The 24,369-nt window shown below is 42.6% G+C and overlaps 1 protein-coding gene across 1 annotated transcript in view; it reads right to left on the bottom strand.

Annotated features, from left to right (window-relative positions):
• The window catches only part of kcnh3 (potassium voltage-gated channel, subfamily H (eag-related), member 3), a gene marked incomplete at both ends in the record, with an annotated part of 137,803 nt that overhangs the window by 39,859 nt on the left and 73,575 nt on the right, over positions 1-24,369 (bottom strand). The window contains 3 exons of the mRNA XM_084084393.1: positions 317-456; positions 2,783-2,914; positions 10,627-10,860. Coding sequence (XP_083940519.1) covers positions 317-456; positions 2,783-2,914; positions 10,627-10,860 — 506 coding nt within the window. The remainder of the gene's footprint in view (positions 1-316; positions 457-2,782; positions 2,915-10,626; positions 10,861-24,369) is intronic.

Genomic DNA, 24,369 nt, shown 5'->3' with positions numbered 1-24,369 from the left:
ATTAGCGGCTAAAACAGAGTAATGACTGTTTCCGACCTCGACTAAGCAGATGACATTGCAGGAAGATCTGCCTCAAACTCAATGCAAAGAAAATTAGAGAATGACATTTAGCACGGCGGACAAAACCATTGGCAACAGGATGGTGCTCGAGGTAGTCGAGGACTTCAAATATCTTGGTGCCTGGACTGATTCAAAAGGAACAGGATCTGAAGGTCTGAAGGGCACTTGTCTCTAATGCCTTGCAAGGGATGAAGAAACAAACTGACACTGTGGGAGCCAACTCAAAGCACAGCTAGGCATGTCTGAGGCCACTCACATTGTTGAGCTTGAGCTTGCTCTTGTCCTGTTTCTGCAGGTGTCCTGACAGGTGGTAGAGCACTGCTCTGCTGCGGCGCCGGTTGGCATTGAAACCTGGAGGACGGGTGACCTGGTGAACCTCCAGGCCTGTCTCCTCATCTGGTGGAGAGAGAGAGAGAGAGAGAGAGAGAGAGAGAGAGAGACACTCAATCACACACACAGGTCCAGCAGGTACTGCTCTCTTTTCTACAGTATTTAATTATTTATAACAACAAAGAATATGAAATGAAAAGACAAAACAAACAAATCAGACTCAAAATAAATAAAGTCAAACAAAGTTCCTTCTCACCATTGTTTGTATCGATCTATCTATCTGTCTGTGAATAAATTGCATTCATAATCAGTTGATACATTTTGTGAATAATACAATTTTGTATTTGTATTTCTGTCATCCACGTCAGACGTGTTTTGATGAATAGCAATGGACGATAAGATGCGAGTATTCCTCATGCAGGAAAGAGAGCCCAGAGTACACAGATGAAGGTGGAAGGCTCAAGCACAAACAAATGTATTGATTTGACAGACTGCTTGAAGCAGAGGATTAGTGGAGTGCTTGTCTATGAGCCCCCCAACACACAAACGTACGCGTCGCACGCACGCACGTACAGAGAGTACAAACACACACACACACACACACACACACACACACACAGGATCCGTCCACTTTCACTACTCTGTCTCTTCACATTTGACATTATGAGCCGTCCTCTGTGTGTCAGTGGTACAATGTCATATTTGTTCCGTGCCTGGCCGCTGTAACTCAATTCACTTTCATTGTTGGTCAACAAATTACATTTGCCCTCGCAGCATCAATGATGGATTTATAATGGATCAGACACACCGCAATGGAAGAAAATAAAGCCCCTTTCACTGCAGTTTTCGTCCATCCGTCCGCCCTCCTCTCTCTCTCTCTCTCTCTCTCTCTCTCTCTCTCTATTAAGGGTGACACAATTATGACGTAAGCTCCCTGCTTATTTAAGTGTTCGCTTCCTGTTCCTTCTCTGTCTGATTGTCAATTTTCTATAGTTGATAATCTTCACTGTTTTCACAGTGTGACTTGTCTTGTGAGTCAAAGAATTACAATTTGATCTAGAGAAATCTTCTATCTTATTATCCTTCCTAGCGGGGTTATCTTCTCTTGCAGGTTCCCCTCTTGTTTTTCTTGCATTAGATTCTGCACTTGGGCCAACCTCCCTGTTCTCTCTCTCTCTCTCTCTCTCTCTCTCTCTCTCTCTCTCTCTCTCTCTCTCTCTCTCTCTCTCTCTCTCTCTCTCTCTCTCTCTCTCTCTCTCTCTCTCTCTCTCTCTCTCTCTCTCTCTCTCTCTCTCTCTCTCACAGCGCCAGAGGTCTGTTTGCCAGTCAGTGCAGAGACTCAACAGTTACTCATACACAATAACAGACACCGGTGAAAGTGTCTGTGAAAGTAGCCTTTAGCTTCACCTCCTGTCAACTCATCTCGGCAAAGAAGAACATTGCTGTTATTTCATATTCCTTTAATTTACCAGTCCTTCCTTTCTTCAAGTGAATGTTGGTTTGTCTGTTTACATACAAGCATAATATCTCTCTCTCTCTCTCTCTCTCTCACACACACACACACACACACACACACACACACACACACACACACACACACACACACACACACACACACACACACACACACACACACACACACACACACACACACACACACACACACACACACACTGACACACACACACACACGTCTTTCTTTAGTCTGTCCAATTGTCCATGTACTCTAGGTACAGTATGCGTGGGACACCCTTGTGATCCAAGAAAGCACAAGAAAATTGTGGAATAATGACACTCTTCAAGTAGGTATCCTTCTGTGTTTACGATTGGCCACCCGCTATGTACAGCAAATCCAATGTTGCTATGTACAGGCATCCTTACAGATTCTGTACAGTGACATAAGCTTATTTTCAGTATTGAGAGCTACTACCGGATGTAGCTTTTACAGGAGAGATTCATCAGTCTTCTGCCCATGTGGAGAGGAGAGAAGAGCCTTGTGACTATTCTGCTCCTGGGTGGGGCCACACCTGAATGTTAATGTCCATTGATACAAGCACAGGTCATGTGTCTTGAGTAAATGACAGTAACACACAGTAAAATCCTCAGTGTTAACACATGTAACAAAATGGACCAGTAAATCTGCAATCCAGAACATATTTTACTGATACTAGTACGTCTGCAGTGGTTGGAGGTGGTCTTCCTACTCTTCCATTGAGACATGTAGACCTTGGTGTCAGGTAGGACACCTACCGTACTAACAAGTAGTACTACCTGAAGCTCATATATGAATATGATTAATATAACATGAACTTTACAGATAGCAGCTTTAAATGAACACTGAGGATTTTATTGTGGTTAATGTTGAAGACAGTTGTATTGAGAGGTTACTGACCTGTGTGACCTTGTTCAGGGTCCTGGTCCTTCTTGTTGTCAGTGATGTCCTTATGGGACACCAGGAAGAGAACCACCTCGCCCTTCTCATTCTTAATGGGCACAATATCCAGCAGACACCAGAACTGGGTACCTGGAGTGGACACACAGAGGAGCAAAACAAAGAGCTTTTCTTATTATGAGAGAAACAAACGCGCGCGCGCGCGCACGCACGCACGCACGCACGCACGCACGCACGCACGCACACACACACACACACACACACACACACACACACACACACACACACACACACACACACACACACACACACACACACACAGTCTGACTATGGATATTGATACATCTTATAGAGCACCGAAGTCTGACGTAATTTACACATCCTTGGTTTGTCTACCTGGTTTGCGGTTTTCCACCCCCATTCTGAATCCCATAGAGGTATTTAATATTGCGTCAAATAAGAACTGTGTTCCAAAAATAAACAAATGACCCCGGCGGTTTTACTCTTATGGATATGAAGAATCAACTGACGGTGAGAAAACGCTAATGTTACTTCCGCCGAATTAGTTACATTTTCGCCAGAAACAGACTGTATCAAATATAATATATAGACTGACTATCATAAACGATACAGAACCTCCTCCCTGACAATATCGCCGAGACAGTTTGTTTATTTTTGGACCACAATTCTTATATGAGACGATTCTATGATGACACAATGTTATTCTCCATAGCGAAATTACTTTACGAACCTGGGGATGAACGAGTGACGTCAGGACTTTGGTGGTTTATTGCCTTCTGCTACAGTGTACTGTATATGCGCCATGTCCCTAACCACAGTCAAATTGTGAAAGCTATGTCAGGTACTCTAGTCCCAGCGTGTTCCAATAACATTAAATCAGATGTAGCCAGATGTCATTATAGTTGACTTAGCACAAGTGCAATGGAAACCAGCCTCAATCTGTACTATTGATAACAAGCCTCATACAGTACACTGTGTGCCTTGGCTCAGGCACAGATTTGAAAGGCTAAGTCATGTCCAGTAACTCTATGGGTAGAGGATGACACCTTTGCTGACTGTGTTCATTTCCCTGAGCCCTGAACTTAAACTACCATTTACCAAACCATTTTTCTCAGCATCAAAAGTTAAAGGCAGACAATCAAAAGATGGGATTCAAACTGTTGCTCTCCTGTTAAATCCCTATGAGGAACATTATTTTAATGAGCCACAACCTCATTAGTGTTATTTCGCTATTTATTTTCTGCAGTAAATGAATCCACAACTTGACGGGATTGAGAGCGCACACAAACCCATACAGTACACACACACACACAGAATACTCAGTATCTCAGCGCATGCATAAACTTTTAGTTTTGCATGTTGAGAAAAATAAATGCTTGCTAAATATAAAATGGCTTTTTGTCTATTTCTATGGAAACTGGCACTTGGATACCGCAAGACTACTATATTTGCTGTGTGTGTGTGTGTGTGTGTGTGTGTGTGTGTGTGTGTGTGTGTGTGTGTGTGTGTGTGTGTACTGGACACATGCTTGTGTGCACAGTATGAATGCATGTGCATGTGCACATAAGTCTTGTGTATACACATGGGTGTGATTACTCTGGTGTGCTTCATGCACAAAACCATGTGTTCAAGGGCCAGAGCACTCTGATTGGTTTCGGTCATTATCTGAAGACAGAGAGCGTGTTCCTTTATTGGATAAAAGCTTTTTCATAATGGAAGCCTGGCTGCTTTTACTTTGGTCATTCAGAGCTGAATGGAGCTTGATGCTGGCAACAGACCAAAGGAAAACAATATAAAATAACAACCTAGACGACAAGCCCTAATACGATCATTAGATGCTACACCACTTGCCCAATGTTTGCTTCAATTTCCCTCAACTTTCGCTCGATTTCCCCTGAATTATAGCTTTATTTTATTGCCAGTTTGTGTCGAGTAGTTAATCAAAGCATGATTCAGCTGTGACAGGAAAAGAAAAGAATACGGCTTGGTTGCTGTATTGCTGATTGTAGTGACCTTTTGTCTTTGTGGTGGTTGATTGAGAGTACCTCTTCACACTGATGGCTTTGAGCAGCAAAAAAAAAAAAAAGATAAAAAGGAAATGAAGAGTGTCCAAAAGTTGAACTCAAAAAGGTTATTCCATCTCCAAATAGTTCCATAAATAATTAGACTTTAAAGGTAGGGTAAGTGATATTGTTTAGTTGAAACAAAAAGTGTTTTGTTAAAAGGTTAAAGCTCTACATGTGATAGTGATCATTGCTATAGAGTGTTTGTTCAGTAACAGGGGTCTCTGTGTCTCTCCAGCTCTTTAATAGCTCTCTGTGTCCTGTTTGAGTTCTCTCTCCTGATTGGATAAACTCGGTATCCCGACCTGAAAATATATTTTCTGTTTAATCAATAGCTGGAGGGACTCCTGTTACTGAACAAACACTCTATACTGTACCAATGTACTCAGAATATAAAGCAATTTAACACTTATTTTGCCTCGGAAGTCTATGATCCATACACTGTCTAAAACTCTTGTGCAACCACTGGACAATTCTCCTTACATTGCACTATTTAATATTGTACCGCCGGATGTGTCACTAAGTAATATTCAAAGGTAATTTCTTGGCCTTCTGTACGTTGTTGGCCAGACGACTGATACTTTTCCTCCAACTTACTCTCATTGGATCAAAGAGGTTATGAAGTTTATCAAACTGGAAAGGATAAGGTATTCCCTTCTTCCCAGCCTAGCCCGACAAAATTTTGGCCCGAGCCCGGCCCGAAGCCCGAGATATATGTGACGAACTGGGCCCGGACCGCCCCCGAGAGCCAACATTTTTATGAACAGCAGCAGCAGACTGTCTGTCTGCTTTGCTCGCTGCACACTGACTGTAAACTCTTCAGTTGCTCCTGGGTCCTAGCGTCTTAGACTATTAGGCTGCGTTGCTACATACAGTATGTGACAAATTCGGCCGTCCCGGCCCGAGCCCGGCCCAACCAGTCGGATCACGACGGGCTCGGGCAGAAATCATTTCAAGGGTCCATATCAAAGTTTTATACAGCCTGGCAACCTTTTTTTGACATTTGTGGAAAATGTATTGTAATTTATTATTTATTTCTATTTTTTTTATGTGTGTGTGTGTATGTGTCTGTATGTATTTTTTTTTTAATTATAATTAAACTATAACAATATTATTATTATATCTATGTTATGTTGATGGTAGGTAAACCCTGATGTATTCACTGTGCCAGAGAAAATTATGATGAAGCAAGCTGTGAGACAAAATCGCAATTTAAAACTGAGAGCTAACTCTGAGTCACACTCAGGACTTCACTGTTTACTAGCTGGAACCCAACACAACACACACACTACACAACATACATGCACTTCAAATTAACCATACATTTCTGAATTTGGTGGAATAATGATTAAATGACATCTATGTACAGTATGGATGTTTGAATAGATGGTTTGATGGATCAAATGGCAAATCAAATGGTCAACGCCAATAACCCAACACCAGTACACGTTCTTTCCCCCTTTTTTCTAAACCAGATCACACGGGTCAGTTTGGAACGAATACCAGGCTCTCCTCCGTGGTGGAAAGCCTGGTGACGCGAGGTTACTGAAATGCTGGTTAGAAACAATCAATCAAACTGAGACAACCAGCATAACCAGTAGAGGCGGCATTGTGTTCCTTTTCCCCTTCTCGTGAGTAATCATCACGTAGTGTCTGACATTCAAGGGTGCCTGTACCGGCTGTCAGTCATGACTCACTAGATTGATTTAACTGCTTGTGCTCTTTCAGCCTGGATGAGACGCTGCAGACTTCCTCCATAATTGAACACATACACGTAGCAGATAGCCTACCTGTTCCCCCACTGAAGGGAGCCTGGCTTCTCTTTGATACTCTTCCAGTATTGTGCCTCAACTTTCAATCAAAACAATTCAGACAAAGGCACTGTTACCTAGATCATAGATGTGATTCCATCTGATAGCCATGGGAACTTGAGTTTGATAACCAGCATTAACATGCCTCAGTGACTACTTATTTATTATTCTAATGTTCATGTATTGAGTATGAATTAGATCATACGATGAACAGATTCTTGCATCGTGACATTGGTATGCTCCCTATAGACCCCTTAACAGACGACGTCACACTGATAAGAACCAGTATGCGTGCAAACAGTATGCGCTAAATGAAACCCATTCTATCAGGTCTCGCTAGGACGCGCCTCACTAGCCAACACACAAGAGGGGGTTGGGATGTGCTGAAACTAGCGCACCCCGAAACAACAGGTTGGAAATTGATTGCGTGAAACAATCACCTGCGCATCCAGTCTCAATATTAGTAAACAATTAATTGGTCTATGGGGTTTTATTAGAAGATATCTGTCCCTTTTAGCTAACAAATATTAAATTCAAGATTCTGTCAATCTAACAGTTACTCAGTCAACTATTATGCTTGTCTATCAATAAAGCATTTTGTAAGCAAAGGTCTTCATGTCGCTAATAACTTAGAAACCCATAATGTACTTTCCTTGCATGGCAACAATAACTTTTTTAATAACTATAACCCTGAGGTGACATCCCTATTTTGGGCATATCAGGTGAAAACCTTTGCAAAGTTTGGTAAATCTTTAAAATGTGTTTTTTGAATTATGTTTGAACTGTTTTTAGGACTTAAGTGGTTAAAATGATGAATTTCATTTTGGAAGAATGGGCATGGATTCACCAGCAACCAATGTAATAAAATAAACTTGTAATCACATATGGATGAGTGTCAATGAATGAATAGCTAACAGGTAACATAAACAACAGCAGGGCAAAAAGGCCAGCAGGGTTGCCTAACAATGCATCCTATCCGCCCCTCTCTGTCCCTTAACTCATATGCCGCCAATCGCGCATTAATGCGATCTAATAAATAGCGCGCTTGTTCGCCAAGATCGCATTAAAGCGATCTAGTGATTAATTGTGGTTTAATCTGTGATCGCGCTATTCTGTTTATTTTTCATTCTAGGTTTCGAGTTCCACTTCACCCACACCGGGATCTCGTTTCTTGACGCAGATTCCGTTTCCGGTTTTCTTTTTTTTTTCCCCCGGTCATTTTCGGCCAGAATAGGGAAAAACACGTTTTTTCACACGGTATAAAAAACTAACGGAGAGCTCCACTTCTATAATCTATAGTCTGGGTGACGAACAGTCATCGCCGTCGTACTTTAGGCCGATCGGAGAATCTGAGAACACGTCACATCCGGTTTGACGTATTTGACTCTGTTGGGGGTGGGCGCGCGAGTCAGCGAGCTGATCAAGCTGTCTATTTGCTGCTCTCTGCTGGCAGATTTGTCGTATGTGTTTAAAACCGCACTCAGACAATTTATTTGAATGAAAAATTACAAAATAAAAAAACACGCAAATCGCTGGCACAGGGGTGAGTACATTATGAATAAACTCTGGCAGTCAATGAGTTAAAAAGACATTGAGCCACTGCACCCCTATTTCCTGCACCCTCAATTTACATTACTCCATACAATAGTGTCGACTAAATGACCCAAATGTAACGCAACCATAACATTGTAGCGTTTAACACTCTCCTCTGGCTAGACTGTAAATGAAACTCCGGTCATCAGGTTGCTTGTGGTGGGGACAGCGCCTGCTTCCATAAATGCATGTCATCAGCCTGAAACCAACTGTTCTCCTCTCCCATTACACACCCAATAATCTCTGGCTAGCTGGCTATATCTGCATGAGCTGAATTTGTTACGGTGAACATTGTTTTCCAACAACAATGACCCCCATATTCTGCTAGTGGGGATCTGTGCACCTTAAATAATGCATTTCTACCAGTAGAGCCGATTGTTGCAATATGTAGACATTGGGCTGCATATTGAATTTTGATTTGTCCCCGTCTGACCGGAACATATTAATACTGAGGGATAGAAGGTGCCGATGTAAGATACAGCCGATCTACAAGCTGAGCCAAACTTGAACTATTAACCTACCATTTTTCTCAGCACCAAAACTTTACAAATTAATAAAATATATAGTCCTTTATAGTGTTTGTCACTGTGTAGTTGCATACACAGTGAAATGAGGTATCTGCATTTAACCCATTCTAGTAACAGGAGCAGTGGGTGCTAAGGGGGCAGCGCCTCTGGGAGCAGTTAGGGACACTTTGACACATTGCTGAAGCCTGGAATCGAACCTGAGACATTTGGTTTCCCATTTGGCTCTCTAATCATTCAGCTATGGCCGCCCCAAAATTACATCATGCTGAAAGGCAGACAATCAAAAGAGAGGATTAAGACGGTTGCTTTCCTGTTACATTTGACTAATCCTAATTTTAATGAGCCACAACCAATTTAGTATTATTTAGTCATTTATTTATTTTCTGCACAGTAAATTAATCCACAACTTAACCGGATTCAGAGCACACACACATGCATACAAGCACTGTACAGTGTACTTGGGGATAAAATATTACTAAAAAATGGTTATGTCTGTGGGTTGACTATAACTACATTGGAGACATTGAAACGCAGGTTATTTTTTCATTTTCCTGAAAAGTTACAGTTGTGTGTTGCACATACAAGACTTACACCCAGTGACACAGTGACAATATAGTACTGTATATATATTATTTAATATAGCTTAACTCATATACTGCCTAGAACGACTAAAACGACTTCTGTCCATAAGCCATGCCTGCCAAGAACGACTAAAACGACTTTTAAAAAAAAATAAAAAAATTAAAAATATTCTTTTTTTTTTTTTTTTTTTTTTTAGATTTTTTTTTTTTTTTTTGACCCAAAGACCAAGGAGATATGATTTTTCGAAGATATAGACTCCCATCCACTTCCTTGTTAACTTAAAACTTAAAAATTCTGTATCTCGGCTCCTGAGTACTTTTTTTTTTTCAATGAAAAATCTTGGCGGTGTTCAAACAGGCCAGAAATAATTCTGGCAGTGAATGAGTTAATATAGACGCATATTCTATGTCCTATGTATGGACTATATGTGTTTCTCTGAATGGCTCGAAAAGCCCACTGTTACATGGACACCATGTCCCACTCAATGAAGTGTGTCGAATGGTATTAAATCCCGCTGCTATGAATATATTATGAGTCTGTACTCTATGAGTGAACTGTTGTTTAAACATGTCTTGAGGCTGTAGCAGGAGGAACTATCCTGCCCTCACTCAGGAAAGCATAAATGTGTTTATTCTTTTCTTGACGCCCTCGGCGGATAGTAAAACATGCAAATATATGCGTATGGAGCCAATAAAAAGCACATCCACTTCAGAGTAATTTTTCAGGCCGGAAGCTTCCCGTTTGGTTCTTGTCTTGTAGAACAGTGGTTCTCAAAGTGGGGTCCGGGGACCCCCAGGGGTCCTTGAGGGGGTTCCCCAGCTAAATGTGTTAATATAGCATCACAATCAGTTTAGCCACTTTAACCCTAGTGTGTGTGTGTGTGTGTGTGTGTGTGTGTGTGTGTGTGTGTGTGTGTGTGTGTGTGTGTGTGTGTGTGTGTATATATATATATATATATATATATATATATATATATATATATATATATATATATATACAGTATATTGGCTGCTTTAAAATAGCTACAAGTGAGCTTGTAGAGCAGCTATTAAAAAGAAAACACAAAAAAACTTAAATGTTGTATGGGGTCCAAATAGATATTGATTTGGGGGTCCTGGACATGAAAAGGTTTGAGAACCACTGTTGTAGAAACGCAAACATTAAAGTTGATATTTGATTCTATCTCACGATGAGAAACTGTCAAAGATGTAATACTGATCTAAATGAACTCCAAACCTGTCTCCTACCTTCCTTCTTGTAGAAGACCAGCTCGGTCTTGAACTCTCCGCGGTCATCCAGAGCTCCTTGGATCTGGGCCGTGAGACGATCGCTGGTCTCCGGTCCGTACAGGAAGTGACACGCGCAGCTCTTCTGCATGAGCTCGGCCCGGGCGTAGCCGGTGAGCTCACAGAAGCCGTCGGAGCAGTAAACGATGGGGTAGAGAGACTGGACCTGGGCGTTCCCCAGGACAAAGTTGCTGTCTGTGGAGAAGAGAGAGAGAGGAAGAGAGAGGGGTTATTCTTTTCTACAATGAACTAGAATCAGAAACATGTCATTCAAGTGTGAGGATCATACACAGTGTCTACAATTGATTGTACAAATGGAACCAAACGGACCCCCTAGGTCCACTCTTAAATTAAGGATTTCACTGGGTAGGGACAAGCCAGCATTAACCAGCACACATTTAGACAAACAAACACTCATGATCAGCGTACTGTCAATTAGACAGCAATGTATTGGAAGAAAAAAGTAATTCAAAGGTATAGTAACAGTAAAACTACTGTATTAACACACACTTGCATCCATTGTGTAATGTGTGTTTAAAATATGCATATTAATAATAGCATAAATATTGAATGGAACATATTAGATGCCAGGGCTGTATTAAATTAATGCTGTCAGCCATTTAGATGGTTGGAACGTTCTAAAAGTGATTATTTATTACCTTGTGCTCATGCCCTCTCATTGACTCATCTACTCTGGGGTAACAATGAGCCCCTTTGTTAAATATTTCATGGCCTAATGGAGGTATAGTGTGTGTGCGTGCGTTTGTTTTACTTTCAGTTCAGTGACAGACAGCATTAAATGAACCATTGGGACGTTGTTACGAAACCCTTTAGGGTCTAGGGTTGGGCTTGTAACATAATGATGTTTAACGGGTTGTTGAGAATTGGAGGTACAAATAACAAGAGACCACACAAGGTTCTGAGCAAAAGGTGCAACATGCTTTTACTCTTTAAGCAGAAAGTATTTACAATATTCACATTTCCTCAAAAGCTTGTATGCACAGGGCATAAGGTTAACCAAAAGAAAGTAGGCTAAGCCACTACCAGGGGACTCGGGTGTTGCCAAAATAACAAACAAAAGCAGCTAGGGAAACAAGAGACAGACTAACTAACTCAGTAGTATAACGAAAACAAAAGCCTGCCTACCTAACTACTCTAACCAAACAATGTTCAAAAATACATACAGTAAGTGGCAACCACCCCTTACCTAGTGTGCTTAATAAAGGTTCTGCCTACGTGGTGTCTATGTATAGAGGCCTCTGTCTTTCCTGTCCCAAGGCAGCAGCATAAAAGATTAGAGGTAGGAGAACAGACACTAAGTTACAAAAGTTTGCTCTGGGAACATAAATGGAGGGCTACAAACAAGGCTACACAGACAGGGCTACAAACAGGAAATGGTTGAGTGCGAATGAGCTGAGGTGGGACTCAGCCTTTTATAGACAGCAGATGGTGGTGATTGGATGAGGGTGAGGCCAGGTAACAGGTTGATTGACAGCTGATGAGACCTGTAGTGAGTGACAGAGGCAAGGAGAGATAGACAAGGGGAGGAATACAGAATCCCAGACAAAACTACGCGGAACGTAACAGACGTAGAACTAAATGACTGAGAAAGCAAGAAAAACAAGTGTTGGTGTGTTTGTGTGTGTGCGCACGTGCACATTTGAATGAATGTTTGAATATACTGTTGTGCATGCAAGTGTGGCCAATTTGTTCTACAGGGTTAGTAACCTTTGAGAATTGCTACGTGTCTCTGCAACATAACCGCAGGCTTGGTTATTCATACCGTGCTGTGTTTCAGACTGCAGGGCACATCTGACTACTGTAGCCAAAAAGGAAAAACAAATAATCTGATTAGTAAATTACTCCCTCTCCCCATGATTCTTGCCTTTTTCCTATCACACTGTGCTCTCTCTCTCTCTCTCTCTCTCTCTCTCTCTCTCTCTCTCTCTCTAAAGGTCTCTCTGTCTCTCTCTCTAAAGGTCTCTCTGTCTCTAAATCTTTCTCTTTTGTCCTATCACTCTCTTGTTCTCCTGTTGCTGTTATCACTACACTGTCTCTCTCTTTCACTGATTCTCTGGAGGGAGCACAAAGATGACAGGTAAAACATAGTATAAAATTGTGTAAATAAATAGGACACAGAGACTCGCTCTGGGAAGAATCCCTGTTGGCTGAGACCATATGGCACTCTGTCATTTTGCTTTCTATTTCCTCCTCCCTCCATCCTATGGGAAACAACCCTGATGGCTGATGCTAGACCATGGCAATCAGGGGACGAGGCCTAGGGGCACATTATTTCTGAAGGCAATCCGAATGCAGCAACTAGATGGTCTTTGAAAACCTTTGCATTTTTCTTCTTTCATTTCATATGAAACCTTGATCCTTGTTCATGTATGGATCTCCTTCCCTTCATCCTTTCTCTCTGTCTCCCTCTCTCCTTTTCTCTTCTCTCAATTTGCCTTTGGCTGTACCTCTGTGTGTGTGTGTGTGTGTGTGTGTGTGTGTGTGTGTGTGTGTGTGTGTGTGTGTGTGTGTGTGTGTGTGTGTGTGTGTGTGTGTGTGTGTGTGTGTGTGTGTGTGTGTGCGTGCGTGCGTGCGTGCGTGCGTGCGTGCGTGCGCGCGCGCGCGTGCGTGACTAATAATAACTAATAATAATTAGTAGATACTTAATAAGTAAATACGTTAAGCTTAAGCAAAAGCAAAGCAAAGCTTAAGCTCTCAGTTGAAGCTCCTAAATTGTGGAACCGACACTACAGTACCTGTTTTTAAAACCCATCTTAAAAAAAAAGGATTTTTTATTCCTTGACTTTTAACCCTGATTGGTATTTGTACTCATGTTTACTTGTATTGTGTGTTCATTTGTATCGCATTATGTTTTTCTTTGTTGTTATGCCTACTGTGCAGCACTTTGTTCAACTCCCGATAGATGATTTCCAACATGATCCCAAATGACATGATGCGAAGCCTGTGGAGCTGGTTCAGACAGACAATTCAAAGCAGTGCCACCAGCAGGGATACCATTGTATTTTACAGACAGACCGAAAATAATATCCTACTTGAGCTGAGCGCCTGCAAATTTTGTCCAAGACAAAGTGTGGTGCTTATTATGTTGAAGTTGATATAATCCTCTTTAGGTACATCATGTCAAAAAATCCAGGGTCCCACTTTGAATGTACTTTTTCTAGTTTTATAATTCAATTCAATTCAATTCAAACTTTATTCCAGACACACAGGGGGTTCATAGAGTACATACAAATCATTGACATCACACATAACACAAGTACCGGAGACAGCTCTTCCCAGGATTGACTATATCCTCAATAATACTGTTCCGGGACAGGCGAGACATGAATCCATATAGAGTGCCTTAGGAGAGCCTCACATGTGTGGATTCCACACGTTACAAACAAGTGACTGGCACTATGCCATCTAGGGACTTTAAGTAGAATCTTAAGGCCACTTTAAGCCTCCGCAATACTACCTTTCTTGTATGTGCACAACAAGAAAGCTGTATACATAGGAGTGCAAACTCCCCCCTGTCAGGTGATAAGAAGCGGTTTGCTAGCTCCTCATGCGTTGAAGGAGGCATGAGCTCAGTTCTGGGCTCTCCCTAGGCTGGCAGAGGGAGAGTAGTGCCCAGTATTACATAGGCAGTTGGCACTGGGTGAAAAAATGGGTTACAACATCGTGGGATAAAATCTTTAGAGGAATATTTTTTTTTTACTGACGCTTTTTTTACGCTCTCAGCGTGTTGCATTAGCCAGTCACACGCCTCTATATAAGTTATAAAACTTATGAAAATGTGTGCTGTTTCATACTGTAAGTGCGCCAAGCATTACATTACATTACAGTCATTTAGCAGACGCTTTTATCCAAAGCGACTTACAATAAGTGCATTCAACATACAGTAGGTAGGGAACGAAACTACTGAACACCAGAAGTCTTAAGTGCATTTTCTGCTAAAACAGGCAACCAAGAGTATACCTAGCGCTAAGGTAAAAGTGCAATATATCAGCTACGTACCTACTTTCTTAAACAAATGAGACAAATAGCAAAATCAAATGAGCAAGAGCTAAAACAAATAACTGTATTGACTAAAGAAGATCCAATAAAACAATACAATAATAAAACAAGAGTTCGTACAACTAGTTAACAACAAGTAGGCAAGGCGAAGAGGAAGGGTAGTGTTTTCTGAAGAGGTGGGTTTTCAGCCTACGGCGAAAGATGGTCAGTGACTCTGCTGTCCTGGCATCAGTGGGGAGTTCATTCCACCACTGTGGGGCCAGAACAGAAAAAAGTTGTGACCGCGTAGATCGGCCTGAAGGACCCTTGAGCGACGAGGCAATCAGTCGCCCCGAGGTGGCAGACTGAAGTGGTCGGGCAGGGGTGTAAGCATCGACCATAGCCCAGAGGTAAGCCCTATATAAGCCCTATAGGCTAGCACCAGGGTTTTAAACTGGATGCGAGCCGCTACGGGGAGCCAGTGTAGAGAACGGAGAAGGATAGTTGTGTGGGAGAACTTGGGGCGGTTGAACACCAGACGAGCCGCAGCTTTCTGAACAAGCTCCAGAGGTCTGATGGCAGATGCCGGAGCACCAGCAAGGAGGGAGTTGCAGTAGTCCAGGCGGGAGATGACAAGAGCCTGGATGAGCACCTGGGCTGCCTTCTCCATGAGGAAGGGGCGAATCCTCCTGATGTTGTAGAGGAGGAATCTGCAGGACCGTGTCACCGATGCGATGTTTGCCGAGAACGACAGTTGATCATGCAGGGTCACACCCAGATTCTTCGCAGTCCGAGTTGGAATGACTGTATAGCACAGGATAAGTCTGTGACATCATCACCTCCACAAACAGACCTATAGGTCTATACAGAAGTGCTCCCGTATGCGTCACCGGCTATTCCTTGTATAGTTATTCATTGGAGTTCACTCAAATGAATTTGAGAACAACAAAAAAAAAGCAAAATGGTCCACAGTAATGGTAAAACCAAAACAGAATATAGGGGGAGTCTGGGGAGAATAATTTATATATATAATATGCAGTATGCTCTGCTGTGAGCAACAATTGTTTTTTACGGATAGTCTTGTTTTATTATTTTGTCGTCCTTCAGGACTGATAGCCACAGGAAAATAACTCCTGCTGAGTCTCATTGCTGTGTCCTTGTAGAGGTACTACTTAGAACAGCAAGATATTTTGATATTTGTGTCTACCAACTTCACTCTCTCTCATCTCATCTGACTTTTCTCTTTCTACCTCTGTGGCGTGTTCTGTTCAGACGACAGTGTGGTTTTTAATGAGGGTCCAATCTATTTACTTCACGCCGGCATTGTGTGCCAAAAAAACAATCTACAAGCTCACAACGCGTCGGGCCACAACGCGTTGTGAGCTTGTAGATTGTACCCAGGGGGCAAAGGGGGGTATGCTGCATTTGCTCTGCTATAAAAGGTTGGCCACCAGAAATAATATCTATGACCCCGTAGGATCACAACCTATATGGACAACCCGGTCAATTTTTTTGATGGAAATCCAATATGGCCACCTCAATATTGGCCCCTATCAGTACCCAGGGGCAAAGGGGGGTATGCTGCATTTGCCCTGCCATAAAAGGTTGGCCACCAGAAATAATATCTATGACCCAGTAGGATCACAACCTATATGGACAACCCGGTCAACTTGCTGCTGGAAATCCAATATGGCCGCCTCAATATTGGCCCCTATCAAAAAATAGCTTTGGCAATAACTTTTGAACCAGATGGGCTAGAAATAAAAACTTGGTGTCTATTTCATGGTTTCAGAGCATGAGAAACTCAATGGAATACTTATCTTTATGATTGGGTGTGTCTGGCCCTTTAATTTGCATATTTCCAAGATGGATGCCACGCGAAAATGAGTTTTACTATGACTTTTACAGTGACAGCTTACTGTTATGGCAAAAACTTTTTAAGCAATATGAACACATTTGGTCAGTTTGAGCTTTCATTTCTATTTTGTCAATATGGCTGCAGTCATAAATAATGTATGGTATTACATTTTCCCCCAGATTTATTGATTTATAGATCTATAGTTGTGGGGATGATTGCAGAGAAAAATCGGAGAAAAGGCCCACAATGTATCTTATGTATCATTTTAATAAACTAAATACAATATAAACATACACATGCACACTCCAAGACTTGCCAAAAACTTCAACTTTAGGGCTATACAAATTAACATAGTGGTATGCATTCAAGTAACATAACAAAATATAGACTACTTAGTGACAAATAGAATAAAGGCGGAGTTGAGGTTGCCTACAAAAGGTTCATTTTGACCTCTATGGTGCTGTCTTGCCTGCTTCTAAAGCCAATGATACTATGGTACAATGCTATTCACTGTCACTGTTGTCATGTGTTGCACTGATCCTGCTGCATCGTGTCTCCAGTACCTGGCAACGGCATCCTAAGTAGCATGGAATTGCCTTCTTTGCACAGGAACAGAGGCATGATATTGCCTTGTTCATTGACAAAGGCAAGGCTGGCTCGGTAGATGCAAGAGGGACTGCATTGCTAGCACTGAGAGACCATCCATACTCTGTGAAAGAAGGAATATCCGGCTTGGCGATATGTGCACATTTATCTATTATGGTTGCTAGAGCAGCTCTTCTCAGGTGCAGGTCAAAGGCATTCTCTGTCGGTGGCAGCAGCTTTAAGAGGGTTGATCTATTATTGAGGAACTTGTACACTCTAAGCTTACTCAGGTCAAAATCCTCCGGGTGGTCCGCTTTGGATGTATATACAGCAATTGTGAGGTCTCGTGCCTGATTGATGACGTCATATGAGAGGGAATCAGAAGAGTTTTCACCAAACTCCTCAAGTGCAGGGAGATCCAGACGCATGCTGGCCTTGAACCATGCCTTCTTCCCAGTGAAAAAGGGATAGCTGGTGGTATCTCTGCCACTTAAACTTCTTGCTCAGCTGTCTTAAGACTAGGTCCACTGTACCGGTCACAACAGAAGTGAATGATCTCTGTGCCAGCAGGCACATCATTCAACAGCAGACGTTGGTATCGTTCAGCGATTGTTCCAAATGCTTCACCTTTCAGGAACGACCAATGGCGTATGGCATACATGGCATCAATAACTACTGCTGTTTTTCTGTCTTCTGTAGGTAGGTCAGGGATGCATGCAACTTTGGTCTCCTCTTTCAGGACCTTCACAAGGCTTGCCTTGGTACCTGTTCTCATCCTGCCATCTTCCTGGAAGAGGGAAGGGGGGAAGCCACTGCACTCGTGGTTGCCTATAAAGTCAACAAGGTTGAGTTCTCCACCACTGGCTATGATTTAGGTCATGCGCAGGAGGGCAGTAATTTCATTGCTCTTGCCAGGTGCTGAGGTTTTCCCCTTAGACTTTTTAGATTTTGTGTTTTGAGTGTGGGAAGTGTTAAGCTTCATTATGCTTGTCTTCTTCTGTTCACTGGACAATGACTCACACAGTGCCTTCAGACCCAGTTCTTTCACACTCATCAAGTGGTCCTTGACTGTGGAATCAGCACACTGTCCTGTAGATATGTTGATCGTGGATGATGTGCTCACTGTAAATGGGTTAGTCTCCACTGCTGCCATGACCTTGACTACCATCTCTGCATCCCGGATTACACGACTCTGACCAGACTCATGGTGTGGGTTGGAGGAGTGGAGGTGGAGCATAGACTTGAGCTCTGCAGAGACAGCTGCAGTGAGTGGTTTTGTGTAGACCCATTTTGTCCTGGCAGCAGGGCTGAGTGTAATGCCATCCAGACTGCTTGCTTCCTTGGCATCGGCATTATAGGTCTGCTCCAGTAGCATGTCAAGAGAAACACTGTTGTGGCTGCCATCTGCTCGTCTGCCAACAAATACACCTGCCATCAGTGCTTCATGTACCTCTGAAGCTGTTTCTGGTAGTTTCTTCATCTCAGCCAAATACAGAGGTAAAGATTGCTGCCCGTACTTGTAGTGGCCTGCTGCAGTGAGGTAGGGTAGCATTCTTGCTGATTCACAGAGATGTCCTGTCCAGTCACCTTCCCGATCGTACTAGATAAACCTTTGGAGAATATCTGACATCTCCAGGAAGGTTTCCCAGAGGACTGCAGTTGGTTGCCCATTCAATGATTCCTGAAAAAGCAGCAGCTGCTCTCTTAGGACTGCCATCTCTGGACTGCCATCTCTGTTGCCATAACAGTCAGCTGTCACTGTAAAAGTCATAGTAAAACTCATTTTCGCGTGGCGTCCATCTTGGAAATATGCAAATTAAAGGTCCAGACACACCCAATCATAAAGATAAGTATTCCATTGAGTTTCTCGTGCTCTGAAACCATGAAATAGACACCAAGTTTTTATTTCTAGCCCATCTGGTTCAAAAGTTATTGCCAAAGCTATTTTCTGATAGGGGCCAATATTGAGGCGGCCATATTGGATTTCCAGCAGCAAGTTGACCGGGTTGTCCATATAGGTTGTGATCCTACTGGGTCATAGATATTATTTCTGGTGGCCAACCTTTTATGGCAGGGCAAATGCAGCATACCCCCCTTTGCCCCTGGGTACTGATAGTGGCCAATATTGAGGCGGCCATATTGGATTTCCAGCAAAAAATTGACCGGGTTGTCCATATAGGTTGTGATCCTACGGGGTCATAGATATTATTTCTGGTGGCCAACCTTTTATAGCAGAGCAAATGCAGCTTTCCCAAAAAAAAGGGGGTTTTGCCCCCTGGGTATTGTCTATTTTCGGCTAGTCACGGTGGTTGCTGAGTCGCTCTCTCCTGTTAACTGACACTTGACTGACTCATAACACAAAACCTTCTGGTGTATAAGACATAATTGGCTGAATGTATATGTGCATGTGTGTGTCTGCATGTGTGTATTTTTTGCATGCATGTTTCTGTGTGTGTTGGCATGCATGCACAATATCATTGCATGTGCCTTAATGTAGCTGTTAGAGAGGATTTCACATCACTAGATCGGCTCGTCATAGTTACTCAAGACTCAATCGGAACTCCGATTGAGTCCGAAATTTGGGCATGGCGATCAACCAAGGATTCCACATTTGGACATTGTTGGCCTATTATGACCTCATTATGATGTCAGAAGCAACTCACTGAGACAATGTAAAGGTGAGTGCAGTTCAGTCAAGAGTCATATCATGTCATCTTTTACCCGGTGTAAACTGATTTGGAATGAACGTGGTTGGCTTAGAGATCCATATCGTCCAGGGCCGACACCATAAGGACCTGGGTCATGGAACGCCTCATTAGTGACTGGTGTCATGAATAGACTCAGATAGATCGGAAGTAAGCACCATATTTAGGCGTAGAAGTAGGAATATGATTGGTTCGTCATGGCATCATCCTGGTTCTCTAAATAGAGCAGAGAACCAGGAGCATCAAGCTTGATAGCCTTTGAGATGGGGGTCGGCGGCCAAAATACATATAATTTTGGGGCTGAACATTTTTGACATGAGAAAGATTGAGCACCACTGATATAGAAACGTATGTTTTTCAGAATACTGTTGGGATTTAGGAGACATTTGTAGAATCGGCTTCAAGTCTTAATGGGTTATGTTGAAGTGATAATAGTGCTCCTTATTCTGTGCTTGAGGGATTTTCAGTATAATGGAGCCATATATAGATTGGCTAAAAAGTCTCTGCTGAGTCCCATCTTCTGGGCTCTGAAATGAAACCAACACCTGACAGGTGTGAAATGAGCTGTGTGGGGAATGAATGTCATGACACAGCCACCTAGACCTACCGCTGTGTGTGTGTGTGTGTGTGTGTGTGTGTGTGTGTGTGTGTGTGTGTGTGTGTGTGTGTGTGTGTGTGTGTGTGTGTGTGTGTGTGTGTGTGTGAGAGTGTGTGTGAGAGTGCGTGTGTGCGTGTGTGAGTGCGTGTGTGAGTGAGACTGAGAGAGTCACAGAGGTGTGGTATCTCAATCTCTCTGAACGCTCTCTTTCACATCATATTTTGTGAGCTACAGTAGATCGACTATTTCTGGCGAAGAGGTTAGGTGTAAAAGGAAAAAAGCGGTCTAAGTACTGTTGAAACTCTGGATCTTTTAATAGGTAAGAGGTTAAGTTCATTCAATATTGTGTCTCCTCAATTTTAGATACTTTTGGGACATTTTGTAGCCTTTATTGGCAGTGACAGTAGAGAGTGACAGGAAATGCAGAGAGAGAGAGAGTATGGCTTTCAGCAAAATGGTCTGACTGGCCGGGAATCGAACTGGGGACCCGCTGAACAGAGCATTGCACCCATGTGTTATGTGCCCTATAACCATTTGGCTTTCGGCCCAAGTGTTAAGGGTCTGGCAAGTAGACCCAAGTGCAGAACCCCTGAATTGATCAGGCAAGGGGTTCAGGCAGGCAGACAAATGAATGGATCATATAGATGAAGACTGTAAGTTGGCAAACAGGTAGATTGGTCTGCAAATTATTTACTACAAATTGTTAACAATATAGTATTAACACAAGTAAGACGCGCGAACGCTGGAAGCGAACGCAGCTCGAAAATATTGTGTATTTACGGACTTGTGTGTGTGGTGTGTGTGTGTGTGTGAGTGTGTGTGTGTGTGTGTGTGTGTGTGTGTTTTGACTGTAGCTGCACTCTGGCGCACTCTGGCGGCTGCACACAGGCGGTGAACGCCACGCACACAATATTGCACACAGAGCCGCAGAGACACAGACACACAAGCCGAGCAGGGTTTAATAGTAGGCTCCACTTGGGCTCCTTCCGCGTTCGCAATAATAGTCTTACAAAGGGGCAAGGATCTATCAGTCTGTGGAGTCTTCAACTAGCCTGGAGGTTACGTAATGCTTACTGTACGTCACACGCCCCCACTATCAGGTCATGACAGGAACCAGGAGCACAAAGAACTTACTTTTACCAAGCAATTAGACTTCTGAATAAGGTCAAGTAGACTAATAGTGTTCTCTGACATGCACATATGCAAAATGTGATGTCAGGTTTTAGTAATATGAAGATTTTTAAATTAAAGTACTTTTGTTTTCGGAGGTGCCCTGGCAAATGAATGTCCCCCTTTTACTGTGAAGCATTTTTAAGGTGTGACAATTAAGTCTTTCTGATTCTGAGGAGGCCATGACAGGAACCAGGAGGTTATGAAAGGAACCAGGAGGTCATGACAGGAACCATATTGACACCAAGAACGGTAGACATTCTGTGTCGCATGCGGTAGTCCTTCGTATGCTGGGTAGGAAACGACTGTTATGGATTGCAGCTTTAAGGACCTGGTTACATTTGTACACACTGAGTTAACATTCAAGCTTTTACAATGTAGGGAATGAATATCCTGCTTTTAGCTTTTCATGGTGTTAAGTACTGAAGTCAGTGCTGCTGTAATGTTTGAATTGGAGTCAAGGATTCTCAACCAGACATCATAATACATCTTACTTTAAAACCATGCAGTTCTCACAACCTCGCCTCGTACTGTACTGTAGAAGACCATCAAGGTGTCATAATAATTTCTTCCAGACACACACACACACACACACACACACACACACACACACACACACACACACACACACACACACACACACACACACACACACACACAAAAGACATATACACTGTACTATACACTGTATATCAGTGAAGTCTCATGTCTATCACAAACAAATTACAAAACTAGAAAAAGTGCTCCTCGGAGCACAGGTCTCCGCCAGGTCAGGTAAGCTATTGTGGCCTCCTGGTGGCGCTATAATAGGCCAATGTGGAAAGGGTGCCATTTGTTCTTAGGCCTTGCACGACAATTGGACCCTGACAGCATTCATGATTTGAGGCATTTTGTTAAAAACATTGGTTTTGCTAAATTAGACCTGCTGGTGGCGCTATAACAGGCCAATGTTAAAAGGGTGGCATTTGTACCTCAACATAGTGTGAATGTGCGTGCAAAGTTTGAGCACAATTGGACGGTGCGTTCATGATTTGCGGAATGTTGTTCAAAACAAGGCAATAATGCAAACTTTAGATGTCAATCTTAGCCAATCAGTATGGAATATGAAAAATCAAACCCATCCGTCGTGATCACATGACTATAGAGATCATGTGTACCGAATTGCGTGAAATTTGGATAAAATTGGAAGGAGTAGTATAAAATAATGTGTTTTACATAAGTCGGCCTCCTGGTGGCGCTATAAAAGGCAGATGCAGGGCAAAGGTTTTTCCTTGACCTTTAGGGAGTGTGCATACAAAGTTTTACACAGATCGGTGCAATTATAGGTAAAAACACAAATCGGCCTGTTATAGCGCCACCATGAGGCTGATTTGAAAATGTTCAAATGGTAGTTCTTCCTTGGCCTAATGGGAATGAGCGTGCAACATTTCACGGAAATTGCATTTTGTGTTCATGATTTGAGGCATTTTGTTCAAAACAGAGCACTCCAGCAAACTTTGGAAGACATTTTTAGCCAATCAGGATGGAATATGAGAAATCTGAAAGACCCGTTTCGTTTAATGACAATAGAGATACTGTGTACCGATTTGCGTGATTTTTGGACAAAATCTGTAGGAGTACTGTCAAAAAATATGTTTTGCACAAATCGGCCTCCTGGTGGCGCTATAAAAGGCCCATGAGAAAAAAGTGGGGTAAAGGTTCTGAATTGGCATCCAGGGAGTGTGTGTGCACAGTTTCGCTGCGATCAAGACAACGGTGCCGGAGATTAGCTGGTCACAGACGGACGGACACACACACACACACGGACGGACGGACGGACGGACGGACGGGGTGGAAAACATACTCTCTCGCCATGCCTTTCGGCCTGGCGGAGACAATGAGACAATGAACCAAATGAGACTTTTGTGTGACTAATGACCGCAAACATTACCATCTGTTGTGTAGGTTTTGGAAATCTTAAACCTATTACTCCCTCTATGTGTGCATGTCACCCATACAAGTAATTTCATCTGTGTGTAAGAGATAATCATTAGAGATGCAGCATCCACTCAAAATACTGGTGATGAGAATTCATAGATTCTCCAATCAAATCAGGGTGTTCAATTACATAACTTATTAACGCCTCGTACATACGCCATGTACGCCTCGTACATAAGCCATTGTGCTTTTATGGGAGATCCAGTTTAGAGGACCTTGTATTGTGAATTGTACTTCCATGAATTGTTTCCATGTCTTTCTAAAGAAAGTATTTAAATAAATAAATCAACGGAAGCAGATACTGTAAGTTACCCGAAAGTTAATTTTAATGTCTACTCAGGCTTTTGTGAGCACCCCGGACAGTTATTACATTTCTTGATTCAGCATTTAGATATTTGATATTCATTTTATCAGACATGCCCACTTTCTAATCACATCATCGGAATATCTATATATACAATTGGCAAACTGGATGTGTGCGTGTTTGTCTGTTTGTCACTTGCATGTTAGGTTTCGCTTTTGGTTTGCATGCTGCAGTTAGGTTTCGCTTTGGTTTTGGGCGTTGCCAAATCATGTGCGAGAAACAAGCACCGGTGTTGCAAGGAACATCTATACGCTCTTCTGTCTCTGTCTCCGATGTGCGGGCCAGGCTACTAGACAGGAGGGCCGCGTAGCGGCCCGACCCTCTAGTTAAAAATAAATGAAAAAAGTAATTTAAAAAACACAGCCTTTTTGTCTGTCTGTGTCTGTGTCTCTGTCTGTCTGTAGGTCTGTAGGTCTGTCTGTGTCCGCCTGTGGCTGTCTGTGTCTGT

Source organism: Gymnoscopelus microlampas (genome assembly GCF_963454915.1).
Source record: "Gymnoscopelus microlampas genome assembly, chromosome: 17".
Taxonomy (NCBI): Eukaryota; Metazoa; Chordata; class Actinopteri; order Myctophiformes; family Myctophidae; genus Gymnoscopelus; species Gymnoscopelus microlampas.
This window is presented reverse-complemented; position numbering and strand designations above follow the sequence as displayed.